The sequence below is a fragment of the Fusarium graminearum genome, chromosome 1 (genome assembly GCF_000240135.3).
Source record: "Fusarium graminearum PH-1 chromosome 1, whole genome shotgun sequence".
Taxonomy (NCBI): Eukaryota; Fungi; Ascomycota; class Sordariomycetes; order Hypocreales; family Nectriaceae; genus Fusarium; species Fusarium graminearum.
In genome coordinates, this window is record NC_026474.1 from 3,867,302 (window position 1) to 3,887,891 (window position 20,590).

The window sequence follows — 20,590 nt, forward strand, 5'->3', positions numbered from 1 at the left end:
AGGACAACTATACGCGGCCCCCTCGCGTTAGCTTTGGTATCGAGCTAGAGTTTCTCGTGGCTCACATCAACCGAAACCGTCTCGACGTGGACAAAGATATGCCAGGTCTCGCACCAGCTGAACAAAGCAGAGGCATTTTTGCCGTCCAGGCACTGCTGGAGAAGCACGGGTTCCTTACCGCCCTCGAATCTGGCGAACATAGCTCAGCAGATCAGCTATGGATCATTTCGGCAGACCTCTCTGTCAAGGAAAGGGATAATCGCAGCGACGACACTTACTGTACTCTTTGGGATGCCGTGGAAATATCTAGCCCGCCATTGTATGCCTCTGAAGAGGCATATAACCTCATCTCGGCGCTCGTTCGACTGCTGACTACCAATCTGCGAGTCCGGGTAAACTCCACCTGTGGCTTACATGTTCATGTTGGTAATGGACATCATCAGATCGATTTGCGTGCGCTGAGAAACTACGCCACCCTTCTCTGGGCGTCAGAACCACTCCTGTCGACGCTCGATTGCCCTACACGGGGTTTCAATTACTGGTCAAAGTCCATCCGACGTCGACACAGTGTCAACTTGGCCCGGGGTGCAACTGCCAATGAGGCACATGGTGAGATGGTTGCCAAGCAGCCGCGATTAGTGCCTCGCTATGTGTCACGGGAGAGAAGATTTGGAGAAAGCCCTGTTGCCTCCCAAACGGCATTGCTTCAACACCTCCGAGTAGACGACGATAATCCCCTGATACTAGAGCTAGGCTGTCACGACGACGAATCTGAATGGGAAGATGCAGACAGTCAACCTTTCCAGCGGCGCCGAAAACCCAAAGGACCACGACGTGAGGAACTGAAAGAAAAAACAGAGCTGCAACGTATCTCAGAAACCAATGCTAGACTTCTGGACAACGAATCAACTCGTCGCGAGCTGCCTCCTCAAACCGTCTTTTCAGCTTCGGGAACCATGGCATCTGTTGCATCAGCTGGTAAACTTCCATTGCTGGACGATCAGCGTACAAAGAAGAAGCCCATCTCCGTACGGGACATCGATACCCTCCCAGAGAACAGAAGCCATATCTGGCCGACCTCCGAGATCGAAGATGTTCTTGGCGGCATTGATGCTGTCGAGCCTAACACGAAACTTACTTGGAAAGGAGTCGCTGAGCTCTTGGCTTGTGATATCGGTGCGCACCAGATTGCATACTTGTTGACTGATTTTGAAAATGGAAGGACCAATGATAGGAGCCTCAGCAGCAACTGGCAGGGACAGCTCCCAATTAATCTGTTCCCCGAGAAGGATCGAATATGCAAGCCGACCGTCGAGTGTCGTTTCGCCGGCGGCACTCTTGATGCAGAATGGGTTGTTACTTGGGCCAAGATCCAGTGCCGTCTGCTCGAGTGGGCTCGAGACGCGGATCCTGCACAGTTCATGAGCGTCATTGGTAAGTTATCTCGCGATGATCATTCTCAGGAGTGTACATACGATGTCCTGGACTTCCTGAGGGATATTGGCATGTACACAGAACTCAAGTATTGCCAAGAGCGTCTTCGCAGGTGTGAGGAAGCTTGGTACCAGTGCATGCTGTTGAAGAAGGCCCAGTTGAACAAGCCTGACAAGTCTGACAAGTCTGCCGAGTCGAATTGATACAGGCCGCATGGTGATTTCCTAGTGGACAACTTCAGCCCCGTACAATCGTGACGGTAGAGAAGCATGAAAAGGAAGGCATCTACGGTTCCGACTACGCTGTCAATCTGTGACGAGAAGAGAACGACAAGTGTCGTCCCAGCAGAGTTTCTGGCTGTAGAATCAAGGGACGATTTGGGATAGAACGCCAAGTGGCATATTCGCTCGACTGTGTTTTCCTTTGTTTCTTACTTCGTTTTATACCTTTATAATGTCATCTCAAATTGTAATCTCGTTTGTAAATACACCTTGCTTTCAGTTTTGTCAGTGTTTGTTTGTATAAGTATATCGACTGGTGATGTGACTGCCAGAAAACAGGCTCATATGAGAAAGAACATATATAATTGACACACGTCAGGTTTATATTCAAATCACTTTCATTGAACTGTGCATGTTAATCAAATCCAATCAGTTTATGTACTTACCCTGCACCAACGGACAGGATCGTCACTTGAAACTATAAACACACCGCCAGTCACGACACCTCACTGTATATCCAAATACGAAACGATAGTATAAAGTTTGAAGACACGGTCAAAGCTTTCCAAGTCTGTGGCTCATTGGACATTATGCACGACAATGTCGGGGGCGTGAAGCTCAGGCTATTACAAAAGTGGCTTGACGAGTCGGCGTTGTCGTCTCAGTTCCATGTGTATTTCACAGACTAACAGAGTCACTCAGATGGTTTTAGAATACTGATATCTATATCATGTGCGTAGGTAGTAGGGATGTGCTGATGGGTTTATCTGGTAACGATAGAGCACAGCCTACTCCCGGGATGTTGTTGAATGACTTGATGACGACCATGGAATCACATATATACCGAAAGAACTGATATGACACGCGGACGAAAAGTGCAACCCCACTCGGAGATAAAACTCAAATGTAATCAAATTAAAGTGACCGTTATGGGTGTATCGTGATCAATCTCCTGTAGCGAAGCTCGGAGAAAGGCAGTCATATCACTTTGACGGGTCTATACCTGGTTCATAATGAAGGATATATCAGTATAACCTATAATCGGAAGCCGGCAAAGAATAATAATCTTGAAACACCAGCCTTGGCGTGGGTGAGAACTAATTAGACGTGTGGCTATAGTGGTATCGTATTGCCATGGTCAAGCTGTCAGCAGCTGCATGCGTGTATAGTTTATGCTCAATAAGCTTTACTATGAGAAAGCTGGTGTTTCCCAGGAAGAACAAACACAAACACAGGAACAGGAAGGTGATATAGCGGCAATGTAGCAGTAACCTGTAGGCTATGCCACGTTTCATGCGACCACCTTTTGCAGCCCTAGGCTGTAATACAGGAACAGGCCGAGGAACGACAGCCAGCCAACGGATCCCCTTTGACCAAGATGCGGGCCTGATTTTGAGGCCCTCTACTCCCCCCTCAGTCCTGGAAGGTGTTTGCAGCACAAAGAGCACAACAGAACCTCAACCACAGTCCTGGAATGTGAAATGACAGGACAGTCGGCATCGTCCCATGCTGCATACGATCCGCTGGCACCGCACGCGGCCTGCATACGGTTCTCGTGTAAATGATTTGCCGAAAGACCCTTGTCCCATCACAACAACCGGTTGGGCTCCTTTTCCTTCTTCTCTCATGCTTTGTGAAGTTTAAAGAGCCGCATCATTGCCTAAAGGGAGGATGTAAAAAAAAACCTCGGTCAAGCTGGACCATGCGCTCGTAAAGCAGAGCCCGCATTGGCAAATTTCACGGTGGATATCACGTCTGTTGTGACTCTGTCGGATTGGATCATGGCATGGTAACTGAATGCGAGTCAGCTTGGAGTGCATTAGTTATTATTAAGAGATGGAGTCCAAACTCCGCTGAATGCGCAGTGGCAAGACGAACTGGGCGTCTTCTCTGCAGGAATGATCAAGAACAAGTTGTGGGGGAGTTGATTCTTGAACGTTGTGTTTCTTGTATACTTCCGGTGCCTCTTGGTCGCAGTATCGATCCAAGGTCTTGAATTGGCCACCGTGAATAAAATATTGGTGGAGAATTGGTCAAAGGGAGTCAGTCAGTCAGTCAATTCACTCCAGTTCAGTCCGGCCCGAAGTCGAACCTTGTTGTGCAAACTCTGCATGTACTCGCGTACAGAATCATTCGTCAAGTCTTTAGAGCAGCAAATTTTATAAAGCATCATGCTTGAGCAAGCGAGCCTTGCTCTGAAAAATCCTTAACACATTCTTTAAGAAGTCGCTTAACGATCGATCATCCCAAGACAGGGATGATGCCTGTGTACGGTCCCTGCCTCACTAGTTTAGTTTGCCGCAGCCTCAGAAGCCGTTCAGATTGTCAAACCAAGCCAAGCCCAGCCACAGTTTATGAGGGCCTAACTAGGTAGAATGAGTGCTTTCTTGCGAACCTTATGCACGGCGTGAGGAAACGGGTCCTGCGGCTCTTGTCGGGCGTTGAATACACGAGTCATGCAACTCGTTGTTACATCAAATGACAGAGAAGACAAGAGAGGGAGAATTCGGGGTTTGTTTTGTACTGCCCCATTCATATTGTCCGCCAGGATCGGAGACGGGAGCAGTGGATATCTTGTATCATGTTGGCTTTTGTCATATTCACAACGGGGACTCAAGGGTCTTGTCGCATGCAAGTGGGTGGTTGCGCTGATAGCAAAATAAATAGGCCGCAATTGGAGGAAGAAAACATGCTGACAGCTCGTGCTAGATGAGAAATCGGAGACTGTGTCAGCTAATACCTACTTAGCAGAGGGTCGAGGGATCATCGTACATTGCATTAGCAAAAACCGAACAGAAAACGGTCCCTTGTTTAGACCGCGTTCAATACATGTCAATGTGGAGTAAATTCCATGTTTGAAACAGCGGGGGAGGAGAAAGGCATATAGAGTGGGTTCTTGATGATGCTGTTTGGTGTTGCTGAGCTGCGAAATGGTGTGTGGGCTAGTCTATCCCTTGACTGATATGGATGGACATGCAGTAACATCGGCTGTGAGGACCCTAGCCTAGGCAATGCAGCATACTCGACATAGGCTTTGTGGTGTTGAGTATAGTGCCAGCCAGCTTCTCTTTGCTGGGTTCCATTGCGTTATTTCCCTAGCAGGAGAGGTGGGTGACAGGTAGACGATGAAACATCACTGTGAATGCCCGGGTATCTTGTATATCCGCATCCAGAGTTGGACGGATACAGAGATTGCCGAGATATGGCCCGTCTCCGGTGTCGTTCAGAATCGGCGTCGATTAGAACACCGCAGCTGATATCAGTTCCGTGTGTCGACCATAATGTGGACTTACAGATCCCGTTGTTCATGACAAGGTTTGTATTTATTATCAATGTCTTTAGGACGATGGACAACCTGCCCCCTCCCATCTATTCCCTGGCTTCTTCTGATGTTGGAGCGCAATTAAACTAACTGTCACAAACTCACTCAGCCTTGTCCCGCACGTGCACCATCTCAGGAAGCGAGAGAAATATCGGGGTGATGCTGATTGAGCTACTGCTGCAAGTCATGTCACCCCTCAATATAAATTATTACTATGCCAGATGCGAATGTTTTGACGAATGGTAATAAGATGGAACGGACGCGGACTTGATCTGAACAGAGTGCTTGGGGCCCGATCGAATAGTCAGTAGTTAGTAGTTAGAGGGCAAGATCAAGACAGACGAGGTATTGCACTGGACCAACCAGCGGCCGACCCTGGACGTGGCTCTCTTTGTCCATTCTACCCCTCGCAGAGTTCGCTACGCCGTGGTTAAGAAGGCGCGTGCCTTGCAGTAGAAGCGCGATCAAGTACGAGAAGGCTGGGCGCGGCTGGCACTTCAGCCCATTTCAGTTGAGGTGTGCCTTTCTGTTGACTCAGAGTCTTGGTTCAGCATCCTTCCACCTTTTTTTTTTGGATGAACCTGCAGGCTGACCACAGCATGGAGAGCACAGCAGAACGCCATGCTCAATGCTGTGGGAAGAGAGTCAACACTGCTGAGGCTGGTGGACAGCTTGGGACTTTGGTAGGCCTTTGCTCTAATATTAGCTTGGTCTCTTGCGCCCACTGAATCGTTGGTGAGTGTGCTTGAACAGCGGGGGCTCGTCTCGTCTCATCGCATCCTCTGATAAAGAAGCGGTGTATCGTGTATGAACTTGGTGGAGAGATGTTCACCAACAACTTTAAGAGCCGAGCTTGGGCCCCTGATCTTCCTTCTCCACAATTGGAATGAACATGGACAAGGGTCGACACTTATTGATATGTTTTGCCTTGGTTCTTCTGCTAGGCATCTCACCTCTCTAGGTAACCTTTGGTTGAGGTCATGAAGCAGCAACGGTAGGATAAATGAATGAATATATACCTTTGATCAGTCAATTGCTTTATTATGGAGCCATCTTGTCTGAACAGATACTCCAATCCATGAGAAGATCAGTATCACATCGGCAAAGAGTGGAGAAACAGCAAGACTCTTCAAGTCTGTGCTGCGGAAAAAAGCGAAACCGATCAATCAAACAAGTAGTCGGGTGACGAATCAGGCCCGCTAGAAGAGAGAATCGCAACTGAGACCGGCGGCCAGACAGAAGAGGTTTAGACGACGAGGATCGCTCATGGACGAGGGGAATAGTCAAGAAGCTAGAGAGACTAACAGCAAGATTGGCCAGTGTGCCGTCCCGCTGATAGGCTCTTCCCGCCCGTTTATCATGGCACGGTTTCGCTTGGCCTCCCGGAGACCATGGCTCACTCGGGCAAAGTCAGTCAGCACTTGGGCTTTCTTTGTTTCTCTTTCCCTTGTTTGTCTGTTCTTGAGATAGGAATCGCGATCATGATAAATGGTCATTTAACTGTGAGACAAAATGCCGTCCATGGCATTGAATGTTGGCAACGAAGTAGCCGGGTGTTCTATTGAACAATGGCTTGTTCAGGTAGCTAGCGGCAAGCTTGTTTCGCCTGTACTATCGATTAATTGAAACCGTCGCCCAACACGATATAGCGGTCTGTATCAGGAGCAAGCTGTCACTGGGTGGCGTGATCCGTTCAGGAACCAGGAACAAGCAACGCCGAGTGGAACCTGTAGATTCGATTCTAGAAAAGCCTCGCCAATAAACAACAAAGAACCGTATACGTAGTTGCCTCGTTCATGATGGTTTTATAAATTTGTATAGAACAAGCTGGCTGGCCGCAGTATCCCCCGGTGAGCGCACCGAGGCAATGACCTTGCCATCATGACTTGACTTGGATGATATATGGGGTTCTGTTTCAAATAACTCACAGTGGTCCACAGTAATAGTAGCCGATAGTTTCTCTGTGGCTTGACCCCGCGACAACCGAAACGTCGAGGTGAAGAGTCTCAGCCTCAAAACCTAACATTGTCTCATTGAACTCTGAGATGCGTATCTCAGGTCGATACGTGGCCTGTGATGAGGGATAAATTCGACCAACGAACTTTGAGAGACGGGCTAAGGAAGCTGAAGGCTTCCGCCATGGTGTTGAAACGGCGAAGATGATAGGTAGGCAGTCTCCCTGCCTACCTAACTAGGTAAGTTCATACCGGCTATATTGTCACCCAAGAAGAACGGTGGTTGAAGTTCTGGGCTTGTTAGGATGGTCGATGTGGTGTTGCCATATACCTCCGCTCGGTGTATCGGATGCCGAGGCCTTGCATTCAAATGGCACGCATTCATGTGCAATAAGGCGGCAAAGATTCTTCGATGAACGCCTGCACAACAAAAGCAAAGGCATAAAGAATCATAGAACATGCCAAGAACCTACTCAGCCAAAAGCAATACTTGATCCCGTCGAATTGTTCCGCTCAATGCCTTGTCAAGATATCAAGTCCCGTAAATGAAAAACATATCTCCACAAAAGTTGACTGTCTGATACTCCCTTGAACGTCACGAATAGATTGGATACTTGCATGAGGATGCTTGCCAAGCCTAGCAAGCGATCGAATCCGTGTTAGCGAGTCGTTCGGGCACTCGCGATGCCGTATGTACAAAACTGGGTTGTCCACAGGAACAGTACATAACATACGCAAATAGCCGGCCCGGTCCAGATGGTTCGGTTCAACTGGATGCACCTGTAATGACACAGCAAAGTATGATGGGATTCCACAGTACAGAGTACGACAGTGGTAATTCCACCGCAATGTAACATATGACCAAACGGCGCAATGGTTCAGGACACAGGCATAGGATAAGAGTGTGCGTATTCGCCAAGTTATTCCACCCGAGGCAATTTCCCGTATTCATCCCGTGAACAAAGATAGATTAGATTGCGGAGAGCCGTCGAGTCTGAATAACGCCATATGGCGCGTTTTATTCTAGACCGCATGGTCGACAACAGATCGGGGACGTGGCATAGTGAGACACAATCGTTTCCACGATGGCAGAATAAAGACAAAGCCCGAGGTAATCTCCACGCATTCCAGACTAGGACGCGTTTTGAGGCCATGTTCTCAACCTTGTCAGTTGGCCTTTGCCCCCTTGCAGCTCCGTCTCCGCCTCATCATGCCAAGAGCGACGACGTTATCAGTTGAGGTGCTAGTTAGTCTGCGAGATGCGAGTGTGACGTGCCGACCACCACGGGCTAGGAAATAACCGAGGGGCCGAACCGTACATAACAATAGTCGACTGTCTTTGTGGGTTTTATGCTCTTGGAAAAAGTATGGCATATTCTTGTTTGTAATGAGTTGCAAGGCATCATCTCCAATATGACATGCGCGTATCTGCCTCCCTTGACACATCGCATAGGTAGTAGTAAGCGTCGGCTCAGCTGCATGTCTTAGACCCTTCACGGAGCCAGACTGAGCCCGTGTTATTAGACGAGAAAGGGGAAAAGGCGGACAGTTCAATAATATGCGAGGGGCTTGTGAAGAGGAGGTGAGGCTGTGAATCTGGGGGATCCTGGCTAGAACCTCGATTTGTGGATGAGTTAATAATATCGGTCAGAGGTTTTTTTTTTTCTCTTCAAAGGGGATGAGACAGGTAGGTAGGTAGGCGCGAATCATTTCACGATGGATAGGAATTTAGAGTTGGAAGGAGCTTCGTCTCTACATAGTAGATGCGATACGTTTTCTAGATCGAGATCGGGAAGGAAGGCAAGAAACAACTAAGAGAAAGCCGATGTACACCTTAGTACCTTCCTTCTTCTCAACACAAATAAGAATTTTGGGTTGCACTCGTCACAATTATCTACGCATTTGCTATATACAAGCAATATACTATAAGGCTGACATAAGAGTAGTAAGGCAGATATACTCCATAGGGCTATAGAAACAATTTGCAACGCATAAATAAGTAAATATCACGATACAAGGCTCAACCTGACTGAACGATCTCTGTCACTATCACCAGCCTTGGACGTCTCTAAGGATGCCACGTTCAAAGAGTTAGCGCATCTTAGCGGCTGAAGTGGCCCACTGAAATCCATCGTGCAGTAGCACTAAAGCCCATTAAGGCCCTGTTCGCCCGTTCTCTCTGGAACCTGCCGTGGCGTTCAGAGACCCCACCGTACTGCATTGCACTAGAAAATGTGGCTCTAAAACGTCCAGGGGTTTCGTTCCACTGACTGGACCGAATGGATGGATGGATGGAAGACACGGACAAGAAAACAAAAGAGAGCGAGTGAGACGCAAGGCACGAGTCGAGGATTGGTCGTGCGGGAATTGTTCCAGTTTCACTCTTTTTCTCAGGCACACGTCGAATATCGATTTGTACTGGCTGCAGGCAGGTTTTGATCTCCCTGCGTTGGGTTACTTCGTACAGGATGTATGGATCTTTCAAGTATGCGTTGTCTTTGGACTAAAAATGGATGGACTGTCGACTCTTTGAGAAGAGACTGCAGCGCGGTGCAATGCAATGCAGGGCATCTTCGAGCCCTGTACCTGATCGGAAAAAGAAAACAAGCAGAATAAAAAGAAATGCTCTGTATCCACAGGCGAAAACTGCAGTCGAGTTCTGTTCTGTTCTTGGCTCTTGGCAGGTCGGTTCCTGGTGGTTTCCCGACCAGGGGTTTCCTGTATCAGCAGCTCACCTTCACTTGACTTCACTTGACTTACACCCACTTCCACTTTACCCACCACCAAGTTCGCTCCACTCCGCTCCTTCCTCACGCCTCCTCTCCTGTCTCTCACCATCTCATTTGTCTTGCACTTTCCCTAGGCCCTGAGGTTGACAGCAAAACATGCAGTAACGGCCATCGAGTGACCCATCTTAATAATTCCTTAGCACTGCACGCTGACCGTGATGATCCATGACGCCACCTACCGTTGCTGATGCAGTAGCTGCTGCACACCCTTTTCCACCCCATTGAAACCCCCAGTCTCTATATAGCTTCAATCGGCCCCCCATCTTCATCCCACAGCTGGCTCCTTGACCTTCGTCCATACACAGGGCCATTGAGTTCCCTGGTCCATATATTCTCACCTAAATTCCTTCACTTCATCTGACTCGACCTCGGACGTCCTAGTCAACGTCCAAAGTTCTAAGTTGACTTATACCAACTCGATCCGTCCTGATCCCTGTCGAGTCAAATCCTTTCGACCGACCCTGTCACTGACGGAATTCAAATCTGAGCAGTGACTTGACTGTTAGTTTGCCTTGCCTTGCCTTGCCTTGCCTAACCATCGCATCTTTGCCTTCATCAAGAGTACACTACTTCGCATGAATAAGATGCAATGGTTGTCACATTAAATGTGACCCCCAATGCCTTCTATCACCAAGCATCAACTTCAACTACATGATACTTGTACTAGATTCTAACCATATCTTCAGTTGTTTTGCCGCTTGAAGCGTTTCTTCCTCTCAAGTTCAAACACTCGCTCATCTATATTCACTTGTCTTGGCACCTTTCCGCTAGCAAAAGGTGCTTTTAGCCAATACTCAGTTGCACCTTCAACGCCTCACATAGACACAGGATGGAGATTTCACTATGAAGGACTCCCAAATCCAAGTCATTATTATCGTCCTCGCGACTGTGGTTCCCGTCACCGCAATCGCAGCAGTTGGGTGGTTTCTATGGCGCCGTAGCCGTCAACGTCGCAGATTTCTTTTCATGAAAAGAGGTATCACGCCCATCAACGACGAAGAAATTGAATCATGGAAGAGGGATAGGAGCCATGAGAAAGCCCAGATCATCGAGGCCGCAAACCGGGAAGCCAGAGACTTAGAGGGACAACAACAACAACAAAAAGAACACGAGTATCTACAAAGACAGAAGAGCACCTCATTCAGCTCTATTCGCAAACCTCCAAGTGTTATTGTCTACGACCGTCCCCATCCTCGAGTTTCCGAAGAGCTCTCCCCTCGATCAATTCATTATAAGCGCAGCATCGATCTACCGTCGACTCCAGTCCTTGCCCGCGCCCCCAACTCACGCCCAGGTCTTACTGATGAGGCTGTCCAAGGTGAAGATGCTTTCATCTCACCCATGAAGCGTCAGCCCTCACGGTTGGCCAAGCTCCCTCCTTCATCTCGTCACAGTCGGACTCGCAGCAGCCGCAGCAGTACCATGAGCGCCGTTTCACCCCATGATCCTTGGCATGGTCACTATCCCGATGCGTTCATCGGCACTCGCAGCTCTAGCGAATACCTGCCTCGGGCGCACCAATCACTGGACATCAGACGACAGCAGCCGCGAACGCATTTCATGTCCAGCACGAATCGTCTCTCATTTGACGAAGAGGTATACCTGGGAGGCCTTTCACCACGACCACTCGTTCGCCAATCAGAGATTGGTAGGGCTATCGGTTGAGATCGGATTTTCCATCTGTATCTGAATTACAGAGTACAGGGCCATACAACACAAAAAGCAAAACCAGACGTTTCTGGTCTGCCATCTCATCAAACAACCAAGCGAATGGAGCATGCGTACCCCAGTATCCATGGCCAGGTACCTTGTCATCCCAAACCGCATGGAGAAACCGTTTCCGTGATGGCTTGTTTCAAACCCCGTCATGACCCTAGTCACAACGAGATACGGCGGGGCCCGAATCGTCTTGACCCATTTCTAGAAAGACTTGTCGGTCCACAGACTATAAACATTGGTCATTGCTGTCTTTGCTTCGCTGTGCTTTGGAAGACGATGGCCATGGATGGGAAAACGGGTCTCCGGCATTAACACTGAGATATTGTCTCATTTCGTTACTGGCCAAGAGGCCCGGAGACATGACTCTCGACGTAACTCTATCATCTCACCACACTCCAACATTCTTTTCAACAATACCCATTAATCCACTCTTTTTATTTTGTTGTTTTTCGTTTCCCACTCCTCTTACAAAGAGGCAGTATTGCAATGAGTCTCGGCTGAGACCGCCTCATTTTACTCCCTTGATGGAGCACGATTTTTTATATCCTGGCCTAGGCTGGCTGGAACACGGAAGATCTTTTTGCATTTTGATGATGGATATACCCCGGACTTTCCTTTACCTTTTTTTATATATTTATTTTTTACATGCTTTTATGATGAAGCAAGCGAGCGGTTTGAATGGAACAGAACAGTGTCCGTTTCATGCGATGGGATGCCATGATACTGAGTCGAGCGACACGAGAGGATTTCTGTCAGAAGTTCGGGGAGAGAAACTTGACAGATGCTATCTTTTGGCAGAGTAAAATGAGCTGCCAATCGACTACTACCCTGCCTAGCTATATAACATTATTGCTAGATGCATATATACACACACAATACAACTGAACAAGATTGATTGATACACATTTCATCTACATATTCTTGTGATTGGAATCGGCACATGAGTGACAGGCGATGTAACTTTGTATTGTAGGCAGCTTGTGGTGTTCAATGGAGCTGCGCGGCTCTCCACTCACATAATAAGATACTGTACTTTGCCCAATAAGTCAATTGATTGTTTTCAGAAATATTTGATTGTTCTTATTCATTGTGATTTCTCACTCACTCAATAAAAACTTGTCCCACAATGAAACCACTTAACGCGTTTCTAGCCACTCGCAGCGGGGCATCGCGTCTTGTCAAGCCACATCTCGCGTGTTCACTAAACTTGCAACTAACCTCACTTCACTTCCACCTACTCGCTCACTCACTCTTTGGACCAACGATCAATTAACACCATCAAATACAACCCAGCAACTGAGCAGGAAGCTGCCATTGGAATAGCACTTATATATTTTCTTTTGCAAGAGGAAGCAGTTATCTTACTTTGATACCTCTCCTCTCTCACTTTCAACCTGGATCTTTGGTAGAAAGGGGTGAGAGCTGGGTGATCAAGTGGTTGCTGTTTTAGAAGTGTTTTATTTCATCGAATTCGAAAAGAGGATAGAAAACTGTTCACACAATCCTTCGACACGCCCCAAACCAACCAGAAAAATATCTTTCGGGTGCGGTCAACTCTAAGGACCATCTTATCTAAACAACAACATACCGACTATCATCATTCACAATGCCGCCGCGTAAATCCAGCTCGCGCAAAAGCGACACTTCTACCGCGCGATTCGTCCCAATGGACAATGTGTCACCATTGGAACCAAGCCCGGCACCAGCATCCACACAGGTTGATGCCCCTGCACCAGCGTCAGCACCCATAAGTGCTGAGACCATCCCCGCTGAGGGTGATGCTGGGTCTTCACCTGTACAGACCACAGAAAAGAAGGATAAAGACAAGGAAAAGGAGAAGGATAAAGAGCATAAGGAACACATCACTATCGAGGTAGGCCAAACGAACAGAGAAGCACTTTTCAACCAGATGAGAGCACACAGACTGACCCGATGAACAGGACCTAACTCTTCCAAAGTCTATAATAACCCGATTATCCAAGGGCGTACTGCCTCCCAACACACAGATCCAGGCCAATGCTATCATGGCCCTTAGCCAAAGCACCACAGTCTTTATCAACTACCTAGCCTCCCAGTATGTCTTTCCCAGCAAGACCTCCCTTTGTGAAGGTCACATCACTGACTGAAATCCCTAGCGCCAACGAAAACACTGTGAACGCTGGCAAAAAGACCATCGCCCCAGCAGATGTCTTCAAGGCCCTGGAGGAGACCGAGTTTGCTTTCCTGCGTGAGCCTCTCGAAGCTGAGTTTGCTAGTACGTCCATATCCCTTCATCCCGTCCTCTGCCCCCTTGGAAATGACGGTCTATATATATACTATTTAGAAGTGAATCAAGACTGCTAACACGACGCCAAGAATTCAACGCTATCCAAACTGAGAAGCGCACATCCTACCGCCAAAAGGTCCGCGCCAAAAAGTCAGATGGTGCAGACACCGACATGCCTGATACGTCTCACGTTGAGACTGACGCAGACACAACGATTCCTTCGACAGGCCCACTGGCAAAGCGCCCCCGTGTCGAGCCTGGTAATGCTGACGCCGAAGAGGATGCCGTGACTGAAGATGAAGTTGAGATTCCCGAGGATTCCGACGATGACGAGGTAGAAGACGAGGAAGATGAAGAGGGTGAGGGAGAAGCTAGTGGCGACGACCCCCAAGATGCCCTCGAGGCCAAGGAAGGAAAGGAAGACAGAGACGAGGCTCTGGATGGGGATGAGAGCGATTAAACGTTTGCAGAGCAGAATCAAGCCATTCCCTCTTTGGACTCTCTGGACGGTTAGTTGAGATTAATAGATAACGGTATTGTACCACAATCCACACACCGTTAGTTGACGTTATTATATACTTCTTACGTGCCGCTCCAAGGATACACGCCTAACAAGCCCTTCACGTATCGTAACTATAAGCGACCTTGACAGCTCACTACCCGGACGCTTGTCACATTTCAAGCTTGCATATTAACTGTCGTGTTACGCAGCTACACAAACCCTCTCTCAAGCATGCCTTTCGCTGCCCTCTCACAAAATAAATACAGCCGCAAGTGAATTTACGGACACAAACATCCCGACGGGTGTCACCATGCTGCCGCCTCGATGCTGGACGACAATAACCCCAACAGCCCGATTCGCTGGGTCGGGTCAAGGGCATGCTGTCATGATGTCTGCACAACACTGTACGAATACGGATAATACGTCGAGTTTGTTACACGAAGCCTAGGCGTAAGCGTGTGGACGAATGTAGGAACTAGACGAGGAGCGAATCACTGAGATGAGGATCTTATCAAGAATGGAACTATCTTTGCTGCTACATCCACCTATCTCGTGTTGATTGCACTTGCAGCAAGACATACGCGACGTGCATTGCCGTAGCACGCGCAGGAAAACAACTGGATAGATGGAAGTGAACTACAACTTATAGACATGCACTAGAAGGTCAACAATCGGCGCGTGAGAAACAAAAAGACGAACCATTTCCCCAATCAATATTAACCGCTTCCAGGACAAGACTGGCCGCAAGGAAGCGCTTACAATGAGACGAAAGCGTATCTCGATAGTAATGAAATATCCAAAAAAACGAATTTAAGAGTGACGTGGTATCAAAATGAAAGCCTAGTAGATATATGCCTCGCCAGCACAAAGAACATCCTGCAACGCATAAGCGAGTCGTCATCGAAACTTCACTCGCGAAACCGCAAAGAAAAACCAACCAATAGTTTGCCCAAAGAGAAGATATATAAAACAAAATTCAATGCCTCCCAACTAGCCCTCATCGGCTTGTAACAAGAAATAACATGGTATGTTGTGGTTCACGCATGTACTCAACCAAACCAACCCAGAGTAAATTCAATCCCACGAGCAAAGAAAAGTAATAGAAAGAAGAAGAAAGAGGCAAGCAGCGATTCCATATCCCTATCCGTGCGACTCCTCTATCCCGGCTAGTCCAAATACTATAAGCAATTCTTGAAGCCAAATAGGCCCATTGATATGCACATAGCCTCCCCACCGACATATATGCTTGAATGTCTAAGGAAGGGTTTAGACCAAAGAAGAGAGTAGTCTTCAAGCCCAAAATATATGAAACACAAAGACAATGGGAGAAGAAGAAAACAATAATACCGTACGAGCAGCTCGAATCTCCGAATGAGAGAAAGAAGTAAATGTAGAAGATCATTCCGTCATTTCGTATCACCACCATGGGCCTCCTATTGAGGCTGCTGCCCAGGAGTCCACCATTGCTGGGCTGGTGAATGCTGACCAGACCAACCCTGTGATACAGAAGGTGCCCCTGCTCCGCCTTGAGGCATGTATTGCCGGGGCGTCTGATCCGTGGGGTACATGCTCTGTCCCGCACCATACTGCATGCCAGACATGCCGGGGAATTGCATACTCTGCATCTGGCCAGAGCTAGACTGGCGGAGATGTGAAGAAGGTGACTGTGAGGGGTGAGGCGCTTGGGACTGGGCAGTGTAGCTGCCATAGCTGTGCTGAGGCGCCTGAGGAGTCTGTGGCCACATTTGACCTGATTGGTAGTTGTAGCCGGGCGTTCCTTGTGACATGGAGCCTGTGGAACCTGGGAGTGTTGGCCTGATGTTCGACTGTGTTGGTGAGTGAGCCATACCTCTCATCGGCGCCTGAGTAAGACTGCTCTGGGCGCTGATAGACTGTGAGTAAGGCGCGGTGGTCATCATCATCTGAGGGCTCTGCGTGGATACCAATCCAGGCTGCTGTGACATGGCCGTGGCCGTGGTATGGGGTGAATGTGACGGTCGGCTGGTTGCAGGATTGGAATTATCGGCCGGAGCCACAGGCTGCTGGGTCAGATTGGAGGGAGGCTGCTCGTGTGGGCGTCGCCAAATGCCCTGGAGATAGTCGTTGCGCATATCTCGCTGCTGATTAACTGACCTGCTGAAATCTGCGGCATGATGGGCTTGGGCATTGAGCTCCCCGAGGGGTGAAGGACGAGTCTGGTCTTGGTAAGCAGGGCCGGTGATCTCCTGACGAGGTCCGCCTTTGAGGATTCCCGAGTAATCGCGCGGCCGGGAGTCGCTGAGGTCTGATCCTAGTGTCAATCCGGGCATTCTTGTCGTAGTTCCGGGTGGCGGTCCGATCATACCTGGTTGAACAAGGTGCGGCTGTGGGGGGCCGGGGAACGGTCCTGGGTTGTTGCTATACACAATCTCTGGATGGGGTCCAGCCAGCAAGACGTTGTTCTGCTGCGCCTCGGCCGCCTCTCTTGCCTTTGTAGCACCGGGGCGCTTTTCGCCAGCTAGGTCAGCTTCGGTGAAGCCCTGTTTCCGAGCCTTGGTTTCCCAATAATCATCGCGAACTCTTCTCCCGTTGACAATTACACGGCTTCCAAATTGTCGGAACATTGACCTGGCGGTAACAATGGCAATTTGCCTAGAACGATACGAGAAAGGAAGGATTTCTTGCGCGACCAAATCATCCTTTTCGGCCTGGCTGGCAATAATCTTGAATAGTGACCTGTTCTTGTTAAACAGGAGATACGAGTCTCGGTAACCTAGAACCCTAGCACACTCAGTGGCAAGCATGAACAGTTTGTCTCCTCTGTTAGGAACTAGAAAGGTTCGACACTTGTATTCTCGACCTCCGTTGAGTGTGCCGTTCTGCTGTACTTTCTTCTCTCCAAACTCGTCAATCTCACGAGGCAGGTATTCATCGCCAGATGCATTGAGCTGATCAGTTGTATGGTCTCGTACAGTTGGCAGCGCCTTCAGAGTCGACTTTGTTGGAGTGGTCTTGGGTGGCATTTGCGTCTGTGCCGGTGTGTAGGCAGGGCTGGCTTGTGGCAACGTCGAGCCTTGAGATTGGGGAGTCTGGGGTGGAGGGATCGCCTGAGGGAGGGTCGAGGCTGCAGCCTGCCCAGGAGCCTCAGAAATGCTCCCCGAAGATCGTTTATTCATTGGTTTGGCTCGTTTCCGGAGTGGTTTCGTATCACCTGTGATAATGGTAATGATTAGCACTTTCCCCTTGCACTAACTTTTAAGCAAAAGCTGCGATAGAGAGCGAGGTAAAAAGAAAAATTCAAATTCAAATAGCAGTTCCGGTAAAGAGGGAAATGAATAGAAAATGATTGCGCTGTCTGGCACGAAGTAGTCGGATGTCGCAGAAAGTATAGCGGCATCCGACTACTTGTCCGCCGACATACCATCATCACCGGACTGTAGCACGTCGTAAAGTACAGGAGAATGACTGCGCTTGAGCGAGCGTTGCGGTTGGTGCGAAAGACCTATAACTTAACAATATCTGTTAGCACGTTTGGCCATGGAGTAATCGAAAATATGATTGTGAAAGGTGGCGCAAGCGCATATCCCGGAGGAGGGACGCGAGCGGCGCAGTGCGGGGCAAGTGTATCCATCATGGAGTTTGCGCGCGCTCATGATATGGCAGAGTTACAGGTGAATAGTTTGAGATGTGATGCGATCGTGGGGAGAATGGTATGGAGTTATTGAACTTACTAGGCGAGCTGAGAGCGGCGGGATTGATTGTCGCATTATCAGCGCCGGTTTGCTGGGCGGAGTACATGGCAAAGCTACCAAGCCAGCGGGGGACAGGGAAAGTTGCGACCACGGGAAGGTGATAGCGACGTGTCCTGAGATGTTTGGGCTGGCGAGCTGAAGGGTTGGAGAAGATGCAGAAGGAGGGCAACGTCAGTCGCACGTGGTTGGCAGCCAGAAGGAGGCGCGTCGTGAATGGCGAATTGTCGATTATATGGTGAGCTAAAGTGGGAAACCTGCCTGGGCTTGTGATGTGAGACTTGGCCAGCCAGGCCTTGGCTCGGAGTCAAGCGCAGGTCGGGACATAGACTCCAGCCGGAAGATGACCCAGACCGAGACAAGATCGTTGCAATCCAGACAAAGTGCGCGGTAGCGGCGGGATGGGCGTGCGACGAAAGGCGAGAAAAGAACAATGTAAGAAACGAGACAGAATAAGACAAAATAGCGAAAGACAAGTCGGAAAGAAGCAAGTGCCAAAATCAAGAAAACAAGCGACGAAAGGACAAAATAAAATAGAAAATAAATCAAGACATTTAGAAAAAAAAAGTGCGCTGAGTTTACCTTGGTCGGGTGATGGAACTGTATGCGATGCAAACGCGGATCGCGTTGTGCAACGGCTGCGACAACGACGACGTCAAAAAGAGGCTCACGAACAAAGCGCAACTATCAATCAGCGCAGAGCGCGCAAGTAAGACGAAAGAGCTTTCGCGTAACAAGCAATACTCGATAAAGTGGTCGAATACTCGAGAATACGCGTTGATTGATAACAGGATGGTTAAACGACGCTGGTATGCGATGCGATGCGATGCGACGGAGCGGGTGTGTGCGTGTGTGATGGCGGAAAGCCGATGGTGGATGGAGGGTTAATGATGGACGATGGAGATGGGGATGGGGATGGGATAGAGATGGTATGGTGGCAGGCAGGTGGGAGGGGACGGGACTGCGTGCTGAATCTAAATGGTGTGTGTGAGGGGAGCAGGAGCTAGGCTAGTGCGCGCAGCTAAAAGGCAGCTAGCTACAGGTAGGTAGGTACCTTCCCTTAGGTGCAGCCGCAACTGGGAAATCTGGGAAACCAGTCAGTTCAGTCACACTTGCTTGTAAGTGGCGACGTTGAGGACCGGGAAGCTTGGGTGGAAAAGCTCTCTTGGAGGGGTAGGAGCACGCCGGGATAGAAAGGGAAGGATCCAATCAGACAATCCTGAAATGGTTCAAGAAGCAGAAGACTCCACAAAATGATACCAGGGATCAGGATCAAAGAGTCAGAGGGAAAACCCAACCTAATGCCCAAACGAAGTGAAGAGAAGGGAAATGGAAGTGGAGGAGGCGGCGGCGGCACAGCGGGGGGAGGGGGTGCGTCAGCGGAAGGCGAGTGACTCTTTAACCCCAAAGAGTGAGTGAGATGGATTGAGGGTTTCCAATACGGATGATTGCGTGCCAGTAACAACAACCTATTTGTTTGGCTGCTTGCACAATAGGTCCTACATACACTGTACCAAGGCAAGGCAAGGCAAGGTATGGTATGGTATGGTATGCAGTGTAGTATGAGATAATGCGACAGAGGAGGCGCCGCGCGTGGTTGTGGAGAAGAAACGAGGTTGAAGAAGCGAGCGTTCCGTCCAAAGCGGAGGCTATTTAGCGCCTAAGCTGTACAGTACCGAAACGTAGCGCAATTTGTGGTTCAACGTTAACGCGATACGATGTAATGCGATCGCTGCCTGTGATGTGATGGGAGGGATATGATATGATATGATATCGTGTGCGCTTTGTAAGAGAAGGGCGCATGCGTGCTGAGTAAAAGCCCAGCTGGGTTGAGATGTGTGATGAGGAGGCAGCAACAAAGATTCGCAATCAGCGATATGACATATATCGTGACTCGAGTAAGAGAGGATTTAGACAGGCAATGGTTGTTGATACTTGCTGTGCTATATGGATGCTGTACAAGATGCAGCCGGTATGCGCGCGTGCTCCGTATTGCTTGGAACTCAAAATTCAAACCAAGAAGGAACAGGCGCAGGGAAGACACAGCTCTGCTGGTGCTTCTGTTTGCCGCTCAAGGTGGTGATGTGCAAGATGAGGGATAATAGTATGCCACATGCGACTGAGGGTGAAACGAAGCTGTTGGTCGTGTAGTGAGCGACACAAGATACTGATGGTGCCGACGATGTTTAACGACCGTACTTCCAGTCTGGGCGAGGCGGTTGTTTGATAGACAGATAGATAGACAGATCAGATAGATGGATGGTTTATTGTAGGTGCGGATGGTCCCCGGCCTTGCTTGGTAGGATGCGATGATGGAGGAGGGAGGAAGAGGAGGAGGGAGTGGGACGTATGTGCGGGTTCAGTCCAGTAGAGGCCTGCTGGGATATCAAAGAAGATGGAGTGGAGGGGAGAAGGGTTTACCGTTGGAAAGGCGGCGCGATTGAGGGAGACGGATGACGAAGGATGGTTGGCTGAGATGGCGCAAGCCCGGGGGAGGGGGATGCGAGTGGAGAGTCAAGCCAAGGTGATGGACAAGAGCAAGGCTAAAAGAGCAGGGGAATGGGAACTGTGGTTGGCTCTGGAAGTAAGAGGGTGTGTCCCTATATATGTGAGAGAGAGTCAGACACAGTGAGCAAGAGGAGTCAACGAGGTCC

The 20,590-nt window shown here is 49.1% G+C and overlaps 4 protein-coding genes across 4 annotated transcripts; 3 read left to right on the plus strand and 1 right to left on the minus strand.

Annotated features, from left to right (window-relative positions):
* Nucleotides 1-956: 956 nt before the first annotated feature.
* Nucleotides 957-1,637, plus strand: FGSG_01180 (uncharacterized protein; the record flags this gene model as incomplete). The annotated part of the gene is made up of 1 exon (XM_011318650.1): nucleotides 957-1,637. The coding sequence occupies one exon, from the start codon at nucleotides 957-959 to the stop codon at nucleotides 1,635-1,637; it is 681 nt and encodes a 226-aa protein (XP_011316952.1).
* Nucleotides 1,638-10,564: 8,927 nt separating this feature from the next.
* On the plus strand, nucleotides 10,565-11,386 carry FGSG_01181 (uncharacterized protein; the record flags this gene model as incomplete). The annotated part of the gene is made up of 1 exon (XM_011318651.1): nucleotides 10,565-11,386. The coding sequence occupies one exon, from the start codon at nucleotides 10,565-10,567 to the stop codon at nucleotides 11,384-11,386; it is 822 nt and encodes a 273-aa protein (XP_011316953.1).
* A 1,720-nt stretch (nucleotides 11,387-13,106) lies between these two features.
* On the plus strand, nucleotides 13,107-14,166 carry FGSG_01182 (uncharacterized protein; the record flags this gene model as incomplete). The annotated part of the gene is made up of 4 exons (XM_011318652.1): nucleotides 13,107-13,313; nucleotides 13,381-13,514; nucleotides 13,576-13,694; nucleotides 13,796-14,166. The coding sequence occupies 4 exons, from the start codon at nucleotides 13,107-13,109 to the stop codon at nucleotides 14,164-14,166; spliced, it is 831 nt and encodes a 276-aa protein (XP_011316954.1).
* An 892-nt stretch (nucleotides 14,167-15,058) lies between these two features.
* Nucleotides 15,059-17,985, minus strand: FGSG_01183 (uncharacterized protein; the record flags this gene model as incomplete). The annotated part of the gene is made up of 3 exons (XM_011318653.1): nucleotides 15,059-17,398; nucleotides 17,609-17,689; nucleotides 17,919-17,985. 3 exons carry the CDS (start codon nucleotides 17,983-17,985, stop codon nucleotides 15,642-15,644), a joined length of 1,905 nt encoding a protein of 634 aa, XP_011316955.1. The 3' UTR covers nucleotides 15,059-15,641.
* Nucleotides 17,986-20,590: the final 2,605 nt, after the last annotated feature.